Here is an 18,496-nt window from a genome sequence, read left to right as displayed (position 1 = left end):
TGGAACGAGTACTTCAGAAGAAATAAATATAAGAACTAGAGCCTGCTCCCAGATTATACTGGTAAAAATGGTGAAAAGAGAGAGATGTTAGAAAGAGTCATGCAAGCAGAGACCTCAGATCGAGGTGAAACTAGTCAATATTGACAAACACCCATGTAGTCTCCTGCATCATCATAGAAAATAATTGAGAGAAAAACTTTGGTTCAGGCCCCCTGGGGAACATCATCCATCTTGCCTCTCGTTGAAGGAGTGCCTTACTCCGGGCACTACCCCGAATTCTCTAGTCCACTTGATCTATAATTTTGTAGTGGAATGTAGACAACCCATGTCGTAGTTCTTTAAAGTGGCATGCCACTGATTGCTCTTGTTCTCCTTCTTTGCCCTCCAGGGCCATACGAATAGCCGACCTGTGCCAAGCCATCTTCTCTTTAAATTGCTTGGTGGTCTTCCCACATAGAGGAGACCACATGGGCAGCAAATATATACAACATGAGTGCTAGTGCAAGTGAGGACTTGCCGAATTAGGATCTGTTTCCCAGTATGTGGGTGGGGGAAAGCCTGTGCAGCGATAGCATTCAGACTTCCTCGTCAAGAAATTAGTGGGGGCATGTTCTTTATACCCCTAAATATCATTATGCACTAACCAGTCTTTCAGGTTACGATCTCGTGAGAAACTTGGCATCAGAGTGCAATTACTGAACATTTCTAAATGCTGATTCATGGCCACCATTGGCCACAGTTGCTTAGCTTCCCATGCCAACACCATGCTGGTAGAATGGAACCTCTGTACAAACAGAATCCTTTTCTCCTTATTGTTCGACTGGACCCTTTTCAATGGTTTAAGAGCCTTCTCTCTAGGAATTGATAAATTGATAACTTTTTTTTTTTTTTTTTAGCCTGCAGAAGTTCATCATGGTTATAGCCCCTGGCTCTAAACCATCATTCAATCAATTTCTTTACTGGTCTCTATTACCCCTTTCACATCGCAAATGCCGGGTCCCACCTGGTAATTGGAAACAGGTCCTTACCGGGTGGGACCCAGCATTGGACTCTAACAACTTGCTCCCTGATATTTCCGAGTCGGGTTGACATAGCGGTGGGGGGGCGGAGCTGTCATCGGGGCATAAGCGTCGCTGGGAGATGAGCTCATCGCCGCGCTGCCTCTCTATGTAGTGAACGAGTCCTGGGTCGCAACGACCCGGCAACCCGTTCACACTGCCCATGACCCGGAATTCAACCCGGGAATAACACTGCTTTATTCCTGGGTTTAATTCCTGGGTCAGGTGACCCGGGAATTTGCCATGGGCCCTTTCACACCACTCAGCGACCCGTGTTGACCCGGGTCGATACCGGGTTATTTGTGCGGTATGAAAGGGGTATATCAAACTGTCGAAAATACGGTGTACCCGGAGAAACTGAGAGTACGGCAAACCTCTCTTGGTTGATTGTGGGTGCTGACTATTTCTGTGTAAACTCGAAATTCTATCTGTAGATTTTTTTATACAATCCCGTCTTTGATCGAGATCTTCACATCCAGAAAGTGTATACTCTGTTCACTGCTGTCATCTTCATAGCCTCTTCATAACCCAATCTTCATAACTTTTTGTTATGAAGATCGAGGATCACAATTTGAAGAAATACCTCTTTGTGATTGTGATCCCCGATCTTCATAACAATAAGTGGGGAGAAGGATTTCTGTAAAAGAAACGGACCCTGTTTATCATGTATATGATTTATCTGCACAGGGCAAGGCCGCCCAGTATGTGTGGGGCCGGTGCCCGATGTGTCCGCAATCCAATTGCGAACGCATCGGATCTAGAGTTGACTCCTGGGGTGCTGCCAGATGGTCAACGGGCGCCCCGAAAATGGTAACGGCCTGGCCCCCTTCGACCCCCTCCTCGCCCCCAAAATACCACATCACTGCATCAAAAACGCCCGTTGCTGTGAATCACATCCATCGGGATCCGATCGCAGTGTGTATGCCCGCGCAGCCGCTGTGCGGCCACTGCACATGCGTGGTTTGTACTTTATTATCATGCCATTTATCACTCTCCAAGGCTTGATAAATCTGGGCAATAATGTCTTACCAGTACATACCAGTACAAATACCATATGTGACTCTGGTCAGTGCAGATCAGCTCCCGCACATCCACTGACAACATCGCTAGCAGACAGCGCCGGAGCAGTGACTGGAAAGCAGGGGTGTGCCAATCACCATGGAAACTAAACATAATCAGAGTTTGAGTACTTGGTTACACAATCCGTTTTTTGAATGAGCAAAGAAACAATTCAAAGATAGCGTCTCATTTAATCCAAAAGGAGAAATAGTGTTTAAAAGAGTAATCCATTTTGCTTCTCGTTGCAGCAATATTTTAGCTTTATCTCCACAACATGGTCAAGCATCTTATAGCGTAAAGAAGCAAGGCTATGTTTTCACAATTTTAAATGCTTTGCAACCGGTTGAACCATGGCATTGGCCTCCAGCGTTTGTTTAATAGCACTATATAATATATGCTGAAGGGACATTTAATGCAATTTACTACATACCTGCTAATTACATTTTTGGCTGATGCGCAGATGTACAATATAATTACCAGTTTCCAGTTATGAGCGGGTGGTGTAAAAAGGGGTAAGAATATTAGGGACTTTGTGGTGCACGCAGACATTTCCATGTATACATCTTACTCTGTGGAACATTTTTTAACCAAAAAAATTGGAAATTATAAATGTCTTGGTTGCACCACCTGCTCATACCTGGAAACTAGTAATTATATTGTACATCTTGTTTATATTGTTACGTATATCTGTAACAAATTCTTTTATCTCATGTAAATGGGTCAATTCAATTTGCCGACTGTTGAATAGTGCTGGGAATTAACTCCCAGCACTATTCAATACAGCACTATAGATACTTAATTGTTGGGAATTCCTCTCGCACCCATGGGGGGTGAGAGAAGAAATCCGAAAAAAGTGCTGGCGCACGGCCGGTGTTCTGTCGGGAATCAGCATCGCGCCGGGCAGTTAAGTCGGAGAATGCCCGTTCTCCCGACAGATCAACCTGTTAAGTCCGGGAGAACGGGCATTTGTAGACTTAACATGAGCAGAATTGAATGGCGACGGGAGCTAATTCCCGGCACTATTCAACTGTCGGCAAATTGAATTGACCCCAAAGTGTTTAAAAACAATGTGATGTTGTCATATTGCTTAGCGCACATTATTTACAGTGAGACTTTCTTAGCACTGAGTCACTACAGAGGGATTTTTTGAACTTCCCGTATAACAACTCAATGCTGCTATTTAAAGTATTTAAACTTCATACCAGATATAAGCAGTATGGAAAACATGAAATTGTTTTGTATGTTGGAGAACTGGTTTTATACAGTCAGGTCCATAAATATTGGGACATCTACACAATTCTCATATTTTGGGCTCTATACACCACCACAATGCATTTGAAATGAAACAAACAAGATGTGCTTTAACTGCAGACTTTCCACTTTAATTTGAGGGTATTTACTTCCAAATCAGGTGAACGGTGTAGGAATTACAACGGTTTCTATATGTGCCTCTCACTTTTTAAGGGACCAAAAGTATTGGGACAAACTAAATAATCCTAAATCAAACTTTCACTTTTTAATAATTTGTTGCAAATCCTTTGCAGTCAAGTACAGCCTGAAGTCTGGAACGCATAGACCTCACCAGATGCTGGGTTTCATTTCTGGTGTTGCTCTGCCAGGCCTGTACTGCAAATGTCTTCAGTTCCTGCTTACTCTTGGGGCATTTTCCATTCAGTTTTGTCTTCATCAAGTGAAATGCATGCTCAATCGGATTCAGGTCAGGTGATTGACTTGGCCATTGCATAACATTCCACTTATTTGCCTTAAAAAACTCTCTGGTTGCTTTTGCAGTATGCTTCGGGTCATTGTCCATCTGCACTGTGAAGCGCCATCCAATGAGTTCTGACGCATTTGACTGAATATGAGCAGATAATATTGCCCGAAACACTTCCGAATTCATCCTGCTGCTTTTATCAGCAGTCACATTATCAATAAATACAAGGGAACCAGTTCCATTGGCAGCCATACATGCCCACGCCATGACACTACCACCACCATGCTTCACTGATGAGGTGGTATGTTTTGGATCATGAGCAGTTCCTTTCCTTCTCAATACTCTTCTCTTCCCATCACTCTGGTAAAAGTTGATCTTTATCTCATCTGTCCATAGGATGTTGTTCCAGAACTGTAAAGGCTTTTTAAGATGTTGTTTGGCAAACTGTAATCTGGTCTTCCTGTTTTTGTGGCTCACCAATGGTTTACATCTTGTGGTGAACCTTCTATATTCACTCTTGTGAAGTCTTCTCTTGATTGTTGACTGACACATATACATCTACCTCCTGGAGAGTGTTTTTGATCTGGGCAACTGTTATGAAGGGGTTTTTCTTCACCAGGGAAATAACTCTTCTGTCATCCACCACAGTTGTTTTCCGTGGTCTTCCGGGTCTTTTGGTGTTGCTGAGCTCTCCGGTGCGCTCTTTCTTTTTAAGAATGTTCCAAACAGTTGATTTGGCCACACCTAATGTCTTTGCTATCTCTCTGATGGGTTTGTTTTAATTTTTCAGCCTAATGATGGCTTGCTTCACTGATAGTGGCAGCTCTCTGGATCTCGTATTGAGTCGACAGCAACAGATTCCAAATGCAAATGTCACACCTGGAATCTACTCCAGACCTTTTACCTGCTTAATTGATGATGAAATAATGAGGGAATAGCACACTCCTATCCATGAAATAGTTTTTGAGTCGATTGTCCCATTACTTTTGGTCCCTTAAAAAGTGGGAGGCACATATAGAAACCGTTGTAATTCCTACACCGTTCACCTGATTTGGATGTAAATACCCTCAAATTAAAGCGGAAAGTCTGCAGTTAAAGCACATCTTGTTCGTTTCATTTCAAATCCATTGTGGTGGTGTATAGAGCCCAAAATATGAGAATTGTGTCGATGTCCCAATATTTATTGACCTGACTGTATATGTTAGGAAAAAGAAATACCCTAAGGTATTTATACTCCTAGGCGCTTGATGCGAGGTTCTCCACAGCAGCTGTATATAAGTAGGGGTTGGTCAGACCCCTAATAGTGCAAACAATAAACAATAGAGATAATAGCGCTTGTTGGTCACAAATGCAAAGGTGTGTCACAGTTAAATCACAATTTATTATAAGATAAAATGGTAAAAGAGCAATGCACATTAGTGGTTGGTACCACTTAAAAACATTTAAATGAATAAGACTGTGTAACTCCCAATGATGTAATATCCTATTGGAAAATTTTGCAAAAAGGACCTGTTCCTATTAGAGTCCCCTTAGTAGGATATGTGTCCTATTCGTGGATAGAATAGTTACCACCAACGTGTCTCGAGGCAATTAGGCGAAACTGCGTCCGCGTCTGTATATGTACCTGAATGTATTGCTTAAGGACTTGTCCCTATTTTTGATCCAGAGACGTCCCGAACCGGTTCACCTTTGTTTGTCCATATTGTCGTGAACAGAACCTGGACCAGGAAGGATTAGTGGACCACTGTAAAAAGTATCATTTCACAGACTCCACACCTGTGGTAAGAACTTTTCTCTGTTCTTACATTATGCCATTGCCCTTGTCTACGCTACCCCAACCATGTTTAATTTTTGTAATAGGTTTGTCCTATCTGCGCCTCCATGCCATGGGGAGACCCTGGCTACCGAAGTGCCAATTTTATGGAACACATCCACCGCCGACACAAATTCTCATACGATACGTTTGTGGTACGTATATTTGTCAAGAACAACAAATTGTTATATGTTGTACTTTCGCTTTCGACACCATTTTACTTTTTCTGTGAAATTACCTAAACCAAAATAACAAGTACAAATGTAATAATGTCGTAGCACGATTGATGGTGATAAATCTAATGTGATATCTTAGCTATGATTTCCTATTATAGGCATCCATAATATGTTTTTAAACTTTCTTCACTGATGAAAGTTCAAACCAGTAAACTGAAATGTTGGATGGGATCTTTCTACTCCTTTTTCAAAATTGTACAGCTCTAGGGATATTTTTTACTAAATTGCGGGTTTATAGAAGTGGAGCTGTTGTTCATAGCAACCAATCTGATTATACTTTTCATTTATCTAGCACCTTGTAGAAAATAACTAGAATCTGGTTGCTGGGGGCAACATCTCCACTTCTATATCCAGCACTTTAGTAAATATATCCCCTAGAGTTTATTACTTTGGCTTACATATCACACATTGGAAGGCATCTTGGCGTTTTATGGATAATGACTGAGGGGCAGATTTATTAAGCTTGGTGAAGTGATAAAGTGGAAGGTGATAAAGGACCGTCCAGTCAGCTCCTTACTGTCTTTTTATAAACCCAGTCTGTGACATGGAAGTTAAAATCTGATTGGCTGGTCCTTTATCACCTTCCACTTTATCACTTCACCGAGCTTAATAAATCTGCCCCTGATTGACAAAATTTTATGTATTCATATATTCACAAAATCTTTCATGAAAATAAACAGGAAATGGCAATCCAGAAACCTTCTAAAAGCATCATAAACATGTATATTTCATGAAGTTGCTCTTTGTGGTTCCTGTTTGCCTGTGGGTACTTATGGCAAAGAAAAAAAGGCAGCAATATAGCTTTTGTGTGTGACATAGTCCATCACAGTACTGAGCCCAAATTGGATTTAGACACAATATAAAAGCAGAGAATGTGCTTAGAGAACATATAATACATGTACAGGTACAGACACATGCGGAATGACAAGAACACCGAACGGCAATAGGTGTTCACATGCAATGGTGCTTGAAGCCAGCATCACATGCTTTGTCTTGGCAGTAAAATCATCTACTCAGGCTTTTGGCATCATGAATGTGAACCTTTATATGCAAAAGAAGGATTTTTACTTTACTTTGACCTTTTGTTTTATTTTTTTTACACATCTCCCCTCACTGCTTCTCTGGGACCTCTGTTGTAAGCTCTCACTGTGTACAGTTACTGGATACTTCCATTAGTGATCTCTGTAATAATCCCTGGTTATGGCTAGAAATGATAGCTCCCCTTCTTATAGCAATAAGTGTTCATATGTATGTCATTTGATATCTCTGAACAACATATACCTAGAAATAGACAGCCTAGGTGAGATGAGGATACAGGGTGAGGGCAATGCAACGCTATCTTATAGGGCAGTTGCTGGTAAGTTTTGGAGAGGGGTAGCAGTTTGGCACTCAATGTGGCCATACAAAAAGTAAGGGTGAACATACAGCATTAAAGTAGTTGCACAGAATTGGACCCAAAAAACAAGGTGGTATGATAGAGCTAAAGAGAGGACAAGAGGAAACAGGGTGCTGACTGCGACAGCTTACATTAGGGATGTAGACGTCACTGGTAATCCTAAAGCTCCGTACACACGGGGAGAGATGTGTGCTGAGCGAGGGGGGTGGACGGGAGGGCACTCATTTCACCCAGCAGTGAAGTGAGTGACCTGCTAGATTGTGCCTGCATGCAGGCCAATCTAGTACCGGCGATAACGGCGCGAGGGGCCGTGCATGGCTATTGTTGTGGGGCATACACACGGAGAGATCCGTGCTTAAATTCTAAGCAATCTAGTCAGATTACTTAGAATTTAAGCACTGATCTCTCCGTGTGTACCCCCCTTTAAGTTTTGAGACCCTGCTGAACACTGCAGTTCACTGGATAGACTGTAACCAAAGTACTATTGTGGGGAGGTCTCAAGGTTTTACAGTAGATTAATACTGACTCCTTTTGATGTTCTTTTCAATGATGCTTTTGATATTATAGTGTTTGTATATAGTATATTTTTACTTTACTTTCATCTTTCCAACATTACCACAGTGGCTGTTGCAGGTATCGGTAAGAATTACAAACATTTGCAGAATACACTTGAAAAATGTACAGAATGAGCCCCTTCCAATGTAACACTTGACTGTTTTATATAATGTTTGACCAAATCCACCCTATCTCTTGTAGGATTACAATGCTGATGAGGATGCTATGATGCGAGAAGCTATGGTGCGATCCTTAATGGATAACTGAGGGCAGCTATGACTGAAGATTCTATAGGCTATGTCTGACTCCATGTATCCTGCGGAGCCCACATCCACTGCCTCTGGATAAGATGCATAAAGGCAATAGGCTTAAGAAAAGTCTGTTTTTGTTTAGACATTAAAATCGGGTGCTCCTCAGCCACCGAATGTGTCGAGGTGATAGATGTCTGTATATGTGAACTCCAAAATATCTATTTTATAATGTTTCAATATTGATTGTGGAAGGTGTTGGGTTTAATGAACCTAATATCAGTGGGACAAGACCAAAATATTCTGTTTTCAAAGCTGCAACTCACAGGTTTATTTTTGATTTAATGTGTTTTGGAGACCGAAAAACAGAAATGATACCAACTTGTTTCTTTGCTATTTACTGGTACAGATTTTATACTTTAATTTGTTATAAACTCAATGTACTGTTTGGAGGTTTATGTTGCTCTGTTTACAAGTAATCCTGTATAAGTAATAACTTTAGTTGAGGGTAAAAGAACTGTTTTGTTTACTTTGTTGAAAGTTTCAATTTAAAATCTCCATCGGTTTCCAAGGCTCCCTGTAGTACTTTCCCACTGCATGAATGCTCAATTGAAGTCCCGGTGCTAGCTGTGCCTTTCACGGTGCACAATTTTAGTCAGTGACTGCATGTAACGTACTGTAGGTTTCGTACATTCATTAGCCCCCATCCACGCACTGTAGGTTTCATCCATCACATTAGTACCCACCCAGTATTTATCTGCATTATGAATATATCCCTGAATGAGTCTTGGTGGTACAATCCTGATGAGGCTGTATACCAACATTTGGCAAGTAGGATACAAGAAGTACAAAAGAATTGGGGGCGATTAATTTGTTTTGTGGGCACCCTAATGTGTTGTAGCACACAATTCAGTAATGACTAAACCATTACAATGCAGTTGCTATTCGATATTAAATAACCCAACCTGAAACAATCTTTCTGGTTCTGCAATAGGTCTGAGCAGGAGATCCTATTGCTTGAGTCTGACAGCTACTGCTGTCAAGGTCCCTTACGTTTCTGCAGCAGCTTTCCCTGTAATCAGGAAATGTACTTCTCTAACCGGATATTCTAGTGTAAGTGTCGCAGGATGCTGATCATATTTCAGCAGGTTGCATTTTCTCTATAGTTGTTACTGTGACACAGGTAGCACCTGCTACTGTATGTCCTTAAAGTGAAACTGGCCATACGCAGACTATGTCCTCTCTGCTCGATAAGGGGGCAGTTGGATCTCCCAGTTAGTTCAGCCATTTACTTACACGTGGATCCAAATCTGAGAGAACTGGACATGTGGATAGGGTATATTACTGAGGTCAAGCAGTTACTGTATCTCATGTGGTCACTGTCTGATTTTACCATCAATCATTGGCAGACGTGGATTTGCATCGTATGTTGATCAGCAACTGAAGCATTTTTCCACCCTTGCTATGTCCATGACTGTGTTGGTAGAATCTCTTGGTGGTAATAACTGCATCATGCAAAATGCTGTATGGAGACAGTTACTCCAAAAAATGATACATAAGTCATGCACTTGTTTTTTTATGGAAGGCTAGAATTTCATGCCCCCTGCTGGTTACACACGGGATTTGCTGCTTTATGTAATCACACTTGTTTTTTTTTTTGTTTTGATTTTTTTTTTTTTTTTTTTTTTGCTTGTACCAGGCTGCACACCTTACTGTTTCAGGGTAAGTTTCTACCCATGCGCAATATTATAATAGCAGCACCTCCTGTTCACCAATGCTTTTTTTTTCCTTTTCTTCTCAATACAAACATTCGTGTGATTTTTCTGTTTGCCCAGTAAAAACAAACTAATTGTGATGTTTCTAATTAGGTGGCTTTTGTTTTTAGCCACATATTTAGGCTGAGTAAAGGCACCAAAGAAGCAGTATCCTTTTAATCACTATCTTTTATTGCCTTTAACAATATTTTCATCAAGTACACTAAACTGTTTCTGTTTATCTGGATACTTGTTTTTGGGTGGTTGTTTTTTTTTTTGTAGGATTTTAAAATATTGAACCACAGATTAAGTTAGCACTTTGCCTTTTAAGCTGTTGCTCACACAATGTAAAAGTCTTTTTAAAATGTAGGAAGACATGAATGGGATTTGTGTCGGGCTGCGTACACATATTTCCATAGTTTTACTTCAGCAGAAAGTAGACAAAAATAGTTACAAAAAAACCTAAAGAAAAAAAAAGGCAAAAACTTAATTGTTACACTTTGTCTTCCATAGCGGATAATGAATGAGGCGAAAGTGCAATGACGCTTTATATTAGCGCAAATGCTAATGTAACCTGCCTTATTGTTTTGGGATTTTTTGGAGTTCGACTTTACATGCATCTATTTTATGAGTAACACGCTCAAAAAATATGAAAAATATTTGTGTGATTGTAACCAGATAAAAGCCTGTTACATAGTATTGAACAGAGCTGAGCCTAAGAATATGTGAACATAACGTGTAAGTAGGCAAGAAATACACTGCTTCATAACGCCAGCCCTACAATGTCAGGGGTAGATTGACTAATGAGTTGGATCATCTGAGATTTTGATGGATAGTTTTAAAATGGTAATAGAAACTAATGCTAAACCAAACTTGCTTGGCATTTATTTCTGTAGCCTTTTTAAAATTATCAGTCAGAGCTGCTGCTGATTGGAGACTTCTGACAACCCGCCGCTTAGTAACCCTACCTCTTAAACTTTAAAGGGGAAGAACACAGGCAACTCTATAATAGAGTTTTCATGCTGGTTCCTCTGGTTGAAGCTATAGAGCAGGGGTTCTCAAACTATTTTTCTGTGGGACCCCATCATAAAATAAAAAGCATTATAGGACCCCAGCAAGTTACCGCAGAATAACTGCCACACGTGTGGTCAGCAGACCGCACATGCACAGTAGCACTTGATGGCACAAAACAAAAGTGAAGTGACTGCTTATGCGATCACTTAATTTCTTACACAATCACAGGGACAAGCTCCTTTAGGAGTCTCTGCACTGGATGTGTTTTTAGTACGTTCATGCAAATGTTAAGTTTATACCTGCTGTGGGGGTGGCAGGGAGGCAGAGGGTAACTAGGGAGAGGCAGTGGGCGAGGGGGGTGGCAGAGGGAGGCAACGGGGAGACAGAGGGTGATAGGCGGAGTCCTGCACGCTGAGAGCTGGCTCCTCTGAGTTTGACTGTAGTCTGCTGCTGTCTGCCTGTTTCATCTCTAAATTACAGCTCAAGAAGCCCCAGGACCCGGGAGTGCCCTATCTGCATGTAGATGAAGGAGCCAAGAGTGCAGCCTGCATGTGGCAGTGGCGGCACCAATGGATGCTGGGCGGGACAGGAGAGGACTAGTGTGGGGTGGAGCTGCCAGATGACTCCTCGGATCACCAAGCCAGTGATCCAGGGAGTCAAAAGTAACAGACAATTCAACTGGTTTTTTAGACTCCTTGGATCACTGGCTGAGAGATCAGAGGTGTCATCAGCTTGACGGTCAGAAACATGGAGTCGTGACCCACTTTGGGGTCGCAACACACAGCTTCAGAACAACTATTATAGAGGGTTTGTACTCTGCGAATGCTGGTTGCTGCTTTAGTCAAGGCTCTAAGGGAGTGGGCTTTATCCACCATAGAGACCAGAGGGTGATTTATATGTGTCGTTACCAATCAATCTAATGCTGCCTGTATTATCATTAATGCTTATAGAATAGAATTCAAATATGAGATATAGTGATAGATACATACATATATACATACTGTATATGTTCTATGCTCTCCAATTGGTCCCTGACAAAAGCAGTGACCAGCACTTTCAGAGAAAAAATGTGCACCGTTACTGAATGGAGCTAGCAGTGTGTTTTACTGAATCATGGGTGATGATGCCTTCACCTGAGGTTTGATGCAGAAGCAAAAATAAGTAGATTATGGTAAATAGCAAAATTCCTGCATTGCGGTCTTCTTAATAGACTGATAAAACAGATTCCTTATCCATTATCTGTTAGCCAATTATAGATTGATTTGCTTTTTATGTTGTTCAGTAAGTTTGTCTTGAGTTTAAATTAAATTTATTAACGTTTTATTGTTTCTATCCAAGATTTGTTTTGTTTTTCTATGGAAACTGCCAAAAATTTCGTATATTGAATCATTTAGTCATGCTGCTTTACACACTTTGATAAATCCATACTGTGTTAACTTTGAAATGTTTGTGAAAAATACAACTCTCACCCACTGACTGTTTTCTTGTCTACCACAGCACTAACAGACTGGTTGTTTCTCTGCCGCCTCCTGCCAGCTGACCTTCTGTTATGGTCATGTTGAGGCAACAAATATGCTTTTGAACATGGCAAATGGGTCAATTCATGTGGAGTGGACCAGCCCTGGTTGCTTGACCATTTTCTATTTTTTTTCTTCAAAAAAAATGCCTTCATATGAAGATGGCGCCCATTTTTGTGTCATGGTGTATGACATTTTTTTACTGTTGCGGATGTTTGGGGTTAATGCAGTATCTCGGCTCAGGAAAGTCATAGAAAGCTGGGATAACAAACATTATTTTAGTGCATTTCAAGGAACATTTTTTTTTGTCATAACAATTTCCCTACCTCACGTCCTTATGATTGAAATTTAATGCCAAATTTCATTGTCAAATTAAAAAAAAAAAAAATTTTTGCCAAAGAATTGCCATACAAATTTCGGAATTTGATATTCCATGTGGAAGCTACACTAAGAGTAAATATCAAAAAACGGAATATCAAGCTCCATTTTAGTTACCCCTCATAGAGTACTGTGTATGCTGTGAATTTGAACTTTTTATAAGGTTACTCACCCGAGATAATAGAGGTCAATTTAGGTGAAAAACTAGCAGTTTCAAAGTGCTCTTATAAAAATAGTAAACAAGATAGATAACTCAAAATGTGTTTGGCAAATCTTTTGAGTATATAGCTATCCCTCCCTCCCCCTTTCCACTGAAATACAATCCAAAAATAGACTTTTAAATTTCAGTCAGAAGGAAGTGAGGTTGGGAAATAGTCATCCCAGCTTTCTGTGACTTTTCTGAGCTGTGATGTTGCATTTACCCTAAACTTCCACAACAGTGAAAAATGTCATACACCACAATACAAAAATGACCGCCATCTTCATATGAAGGTTAATAAAAATAAAGTAATGGTGGTTTCTGACTACTAACTTACAGGGTTCTTTACACTAAAATTGTCTTTTTTTTTTTTAAATGGTCAAGCATCCAATTAATTGAATTCTGGACGATTTTGATATGAATTGACCCAAGTGCAATTGTCACTTATTATGGTAGTTAATATTACGAAGCAGAGAGCATGAGTGTAGTTCTCAGTGGACCATATGACCAGACTAGCATTTACAGTGTATCATTGTGTGTGCACCCATTCTGTGGTGGGGATTCAGTATGTTTTAGCAGCGAACTGCATGCCGGCTGTCAATATACCGTCCGCCAGAATGCCAGCAGCGGGGGAGTGCTAAGAGTCCACTTGCGGGCTCGCCGTGCTTGCCATGCTGTGGGCTCGGTGGCTTGCTGAGCTCACCACAGGATCTATTTCTACTCTATGGGTTCTCGTGGACACCCACGAGTGGGAATAGCCCTGGTGCGCCAGGATTCCGGCTGGTGACATTGTCGGCTGTCGGGATTCCAGCATCTGTATCCTGACGCAGGGATCCCGACAGCCAGCAAATTAAACGCATACCTGTGGGTGGACCAATATTTAGCATATTCATAAGGAGCAAGTGACAGAACTGAGGCATGAGGCACCAAATGCTTTTTACCTTACTGGTGTCACTAGTTACTAGCGAATTAATAGACTGCATTCTCACAATTTGGTCCAGCCTCAAAATGCTGCTTCCAGTATTGGAAGACTAAGGGGTTAATTTATCAAGCAGGGGGAAAAAAAGTGTAGAAGTGGGTTAATGTAGACGGTAAATTCTGAAAAACTTCTACACAGGTCCACTTCACTCTTTTCTCAGCTTGATACATTAACCCCTAAAGGAGGGACGTTAAAGGATGTCTGTACTTTAAATTGCCTGTTAAGAGCAATGTTTCTTAACTTTTGTTCTATTGTGTGCCCCATTATTATGGCAAATATTTGCCTGGTACCCTCTAATGTGTCACTTTTGATCAGGCAGTTGTATGTCTTTTAATTGTTTAATCATTCAGAAGACAACTCTTCCTGGTTGTTCTTAATATAATTTGTTTTCTTTTTACCTGTATATTTACGCTCTCTGTTTTAGTTTAATTGAACCTTTGAAAGTACCCCAAGGGGTAAATATATCACATGTTGAGACTTCAGACTAGATGCTGTTTATCAGGTTATTTTAATAACTTAGAAATTGGTAGTCTACCTCTCTGAGTGCTGAAATATCAGTTATAAATCGGGGTCACGATTAAGAAGGTCTTACAACGTATCTCAAACGTGGTCTTTAAAGGGACACTATCATTATTTTATGTGGATATTTGTAATTACCAAGTTCAGTGTTTGGGACTAGGAAGAAGAAGTGAAGGCAGTTTGATGTTTAGATGTAGGCAGTTTGTGTTGTGTTTACTTAGATTACCTATTACTGCCTAGACTAAAGCCCCGTACACACTGGGCGTCCTCCCTTAATTAGGAATCGGCGCTATATGGCTGATTGCTAATTATGGGAGATCGCTCAGTGACGTCGTGCTCTGCACTCCCCAAACATGCAGCTCAACGATGTAGTTAAAGTTGAGCTGCATGTTCGGTAGATAATGCCTAAACGTGAACAACCAGCGGGTGTGCGCATCGTTCATTGCAGGCATACACACTAGATGATATGAGCAAATAGATCTTTTAAAAAAAGATTATCGTTCATGTTGTCTAGTGTGTCGCCAAATGTGTACGGGGCTTTACTGTTTGTCACGCAATCTACTTGTACTAGTAACTGATTTATGACATTTTGGGGGATAGTTCGTTTGGGTGGATTAAAAGATTGAAAATGTTTATTTAATAATCATTTGGAATGAGGAGCCAGGGTGCAGTTTTGTCACTTGTTCAAATTAAATTAATTTATATTAAAGTGGGAGTGTTTTTTTGTTTTGTTTTTTTAATTGTTTTTGACAGAGGTACTAGGGAACCTATTTCCATCCTGTATGAAACACAGGTGTGTGCCACTCTGGGAGTACCATTCATTCATTCTCAAGATTCCACAGCACAGAGCTAGTAACCTCAAGGATAAGAATAACTCCCTTTCCTTTTATTTCTCTTTTGAGTCTCTTTCTCCTCCTCCTAATAAAGATGCTAGCCCTGTGCTGATTATTACTTTTTGTCACCCCCCTAAATGTTTCCTGGCTTTAGGGCTGTTCTGAATTAAGATTGAAAATGGGGGGGGGGGGGGGGAGACAAATGTACTATCCAGACAATCACGCATATATTTAAAAACAGAGTTTTGTGTCAAATTGTAAGCCTGGAGTCCAATGTTGTTTTTTTCTGGTGATGGTGTCCCTTTAAAATTGTTAGCACATCACTATTTTTCACCTTATGCAGTGTATTGTGAGTGTGAGCTATAATGAAGACCCAGATTTATAGTACTGCAGGTTGGGTCAGCACACATAGTATGCGATAAGGTGCAGCCTTCTATCACTGATACATGGCAGGTCGACCCAGCCTTTTAACTTGTTTATGCAACTTATTTAGTGTATCAGGTTATTTACACTGATTTTACAAAGCAATGTTTGTCATTCTGAGCAGCAATAAAGCACTTAGAAATTGATTGGCCTTGTTTCTTTTCTGCTCTTTTTTCTATCATGCTGAAATATGGCTGTGTGCTAGGATATGTTGCTTATTTATTATAATGTTTATTAGATATCAAGTCATACATCAGCTATTTGGTAACAGTATATCTGCTATCTATAGGCAGACATTCAGTGGGCTGATGCCTGAGGTAAGTCACTACTCCCTAGTGAAGTGTTTCCCACCCATGGGCCTCAAGGCACACTCAGTCCAGGCTTGTGCACAGATGGTTAAATCAAAATAACTGAGGGGGGGGAGGGGAGACACTTGCGACAATGATAATTACATCTGTTAAAATGTAACTTTTATTATGACACTTAAAAGAAAAGGAGCAAATGTAAATATATGTTCATAAAGGTAAAAATACAAGATTAAGGCTAGAAATTTTGTATGAGCGAAAATATGAACTTTCCTTATGTAAATTCTATGATTGTTCCTTATATTAGGAAGTAATTAAAGGAAAAGGTTGCTCACTTAAGGTGTGTACTATGTAGAAAGTTAGTGCACATCTCTCCGTGTGTACACAGCGAGCGATAGCGATGCGCGTCCCCCACCAGGTCACTATTGCTGGGAAAAATAGACTCTGCAGGCAAGTCAATTTTGACTAGGTCGCTGGAAAAGTAAATCGCTGGTTCAAAATCTCCTACTGCCAGTTCAAGGTAAATCGCTCAGTCAAAATCACTCATAGTTAAAATCGCTCCGTGTGTACGGACCTTAAGGTTCAGAGGCAACCCCAATGTTGTGTCAGCCCCAATTAGTATATCACTTTTAATGTATTAGAGCATCAATCAGTTCACCCTTTCACACAGAACTGACTCTGATGGTCTGATACATTAAAAGCCTGCAAGAGGCTTATTGCGCTCGCTTTCTAACCCTTCCACCTCTCCCTGCCAGGATCCCACTGTAGCTATGGGTGACTGGTGGTCTCCTGACCGCCGGTCACGCATACCTAACTTGATCCTGTCCGTCTTCTATATAAAGTCACTCACGTTAGTTATGTTTTTGTGGCATCTTTATTATACACATTTTGAGGGAAATCACACAAAAATCAAGTATTACAGGGGATCCACAGCAGATCAAAGACATCTGCTGCGCTTTCCCTGTTTCCCATTACAATATTGATGGCGTTATCCATTGTAGTCTAATGGCTACATATTGCACAATTTACTGGGAGAAGGATTGTCCAGGTCCCTCCCTGGTAACAGCCACTGACACAGCCCCTGTCTAATGACCGTGCATGCGCAGTAGGTCTGCAGCATAAAGGAAAGTTATCTCTGAAGCGATCACTTTAGTTTACACATTGCTGGGATGGGCTCCTATCAGAGCGGCTGTCCCTGGATGTGATTTTTAATACATCTTGGCAGAAATGTATTTCTCTAATGTCCTAGTGGATGCTGGGGACTCCGTAAGGACCATGGGGAATAGACGGGCTCCGCAGGAGACATGGGCACTTTAAGAAAGAATTTAGATTCTGGTGTGCTCTGGCTCCTCCCTCTGTGTCCCTCCTCCAGACCTCAGTTTGAATCTGTGCCCGGACGAGCTGGGTGCTACTTAGTGAGCTCTCCTGAGCTTGCTATAAGAAAGTATTTTGTTAGGTTTTTTATATTCAGGGAGCTCTGCTGGCAACAGACTCCCTGCATCGTGGGACTGAGGGGAGAGAAGCAGCCCTACTCTCTGAAGATAGGTCCTGCTTCTTAGGCTACTGGACACCATTAGCTCCAGAGGGATCGTACACAGGATCTCACCCTTTGTCGTCCGATCCCGGAGCCGCGCCGCCGCCCCCCTCGCAGAGCCGGAAGACAGAAGCCGGGTGAAAGAAGCAAGAAGACTTCGAAATCGGCGGCAGAAGACTCCAGTCTTCATATGAGGTAGCGCACAGCACTGCAGCTGTGCGCCATTGCTCCCACACTACACCCACATACTCCGGTCACTGTAAGGGCGCAGGGGGGGCGCCCTGGGCAGCAATTAGAGACCTCTTTGGCAAAAGTTTGCATAATATACAGTTGGGCACTGTATATATGTATGAGCCCCGCCAAAATTGTACATGAAAGCGGGACAGAAGCCTGCCGTCGAGGGGGCGGGGCTTCTTCCTCAGCACTCACCAGCGCCATGTTTTTTCTCCACAGCACCGCTGAGAGGAAGCTCCCCAGTCTCTCCCCTGCAGTTACACGGTAGAAGAGGGTAAAAAGAGAGGGGGGCACATAATTAGGCGCAATAATCAATATAAACAGCAGCTACTGGGTTAACATTAAGTTACTGTGTTATTCCTGGGTTAATAGCGCTGGGGTGTGTGCTGGCATACTCTCTCTCTGTCTCTCCAAAGGGCCTTGTGGGGGAATTGTCTTCAGATGAGCATTCCCTGAGTGTGTGGTGTGTCGGTACGTGTGTGTCGACATGTCTGAGGTAAAAGGCTCCCCTAAGGAGGAGATGGAGCAAATACGTGTGAGAGGGTGTCTCCGTTGACAACGCCGACACCTGTTTGGTGCTAAGGTGAATTTATTGCACAAAAGATTAGAGAACAGACCCATGTCTGTCCCTATGTCGCAGAGACCTTCAGAGTCTCTCAATGCTCACTATCCAAAATAATAGACACTGATATCGACACGGAGTTTGACTCCAGTGTCGACTACGATAA

The 18,496-nt window shown here is 41.5% G+C and overlaps 1 protein-coding gene across 1 annotated transcript in view; it reads left to right on the top strand.

Annotated features, from left to right (window-relative positions):
- The window catches only part of RNF114 (ring finger protein 114), a 50,728-nt gene extending 34,887 nt beyond the window's left edge, over window positions 1-15,841 (top strand). Inside the window, exons 4-6 of the mRNA XM_063958941.1 lie at window positions 5,498-5,612; window positions 5,692-5,799; window positions 8,033-15,841. Of these exons, the coding sequence (XP_063815011.1) occupies window positions 5,498-5,612; window positions 5,692-5,799; window positions 8,033-8,098 (289 nt within the window). The 3' untranslated portion in view covers window positions 8,099-15,841. The remainder of the gene's footprint in view (window positions 1-5,497; window positions 5,613-5,691; window positions 5,800-8,032) is intronic.
- The last annotated feature ends 2,655 nt before the right edge of the window (window positions 15,842-18,496 follow it).

The sequence above is a fragment of the Pseudophryne corroboree genome, chromosome 3, assembly GCF_028390025.1.
Source record: "Pseudophryne corroboree isolate aPseCor3 chromosome 3, aPseCor3.hap2, whole genome shotgun sequence".
Classification (NCBI taxonomy): domain Eukaryota; kingdom Metazoa; phylum Chordata; class Amphibia; order Anura; family Myobatrachidae; genus Pseudophryne; species Pseudophryne corroboree.
Note: the sequence above shows the minus strand (reverse complement) of the source record. Positions and strands in the feature narration are given on the sequence as shown.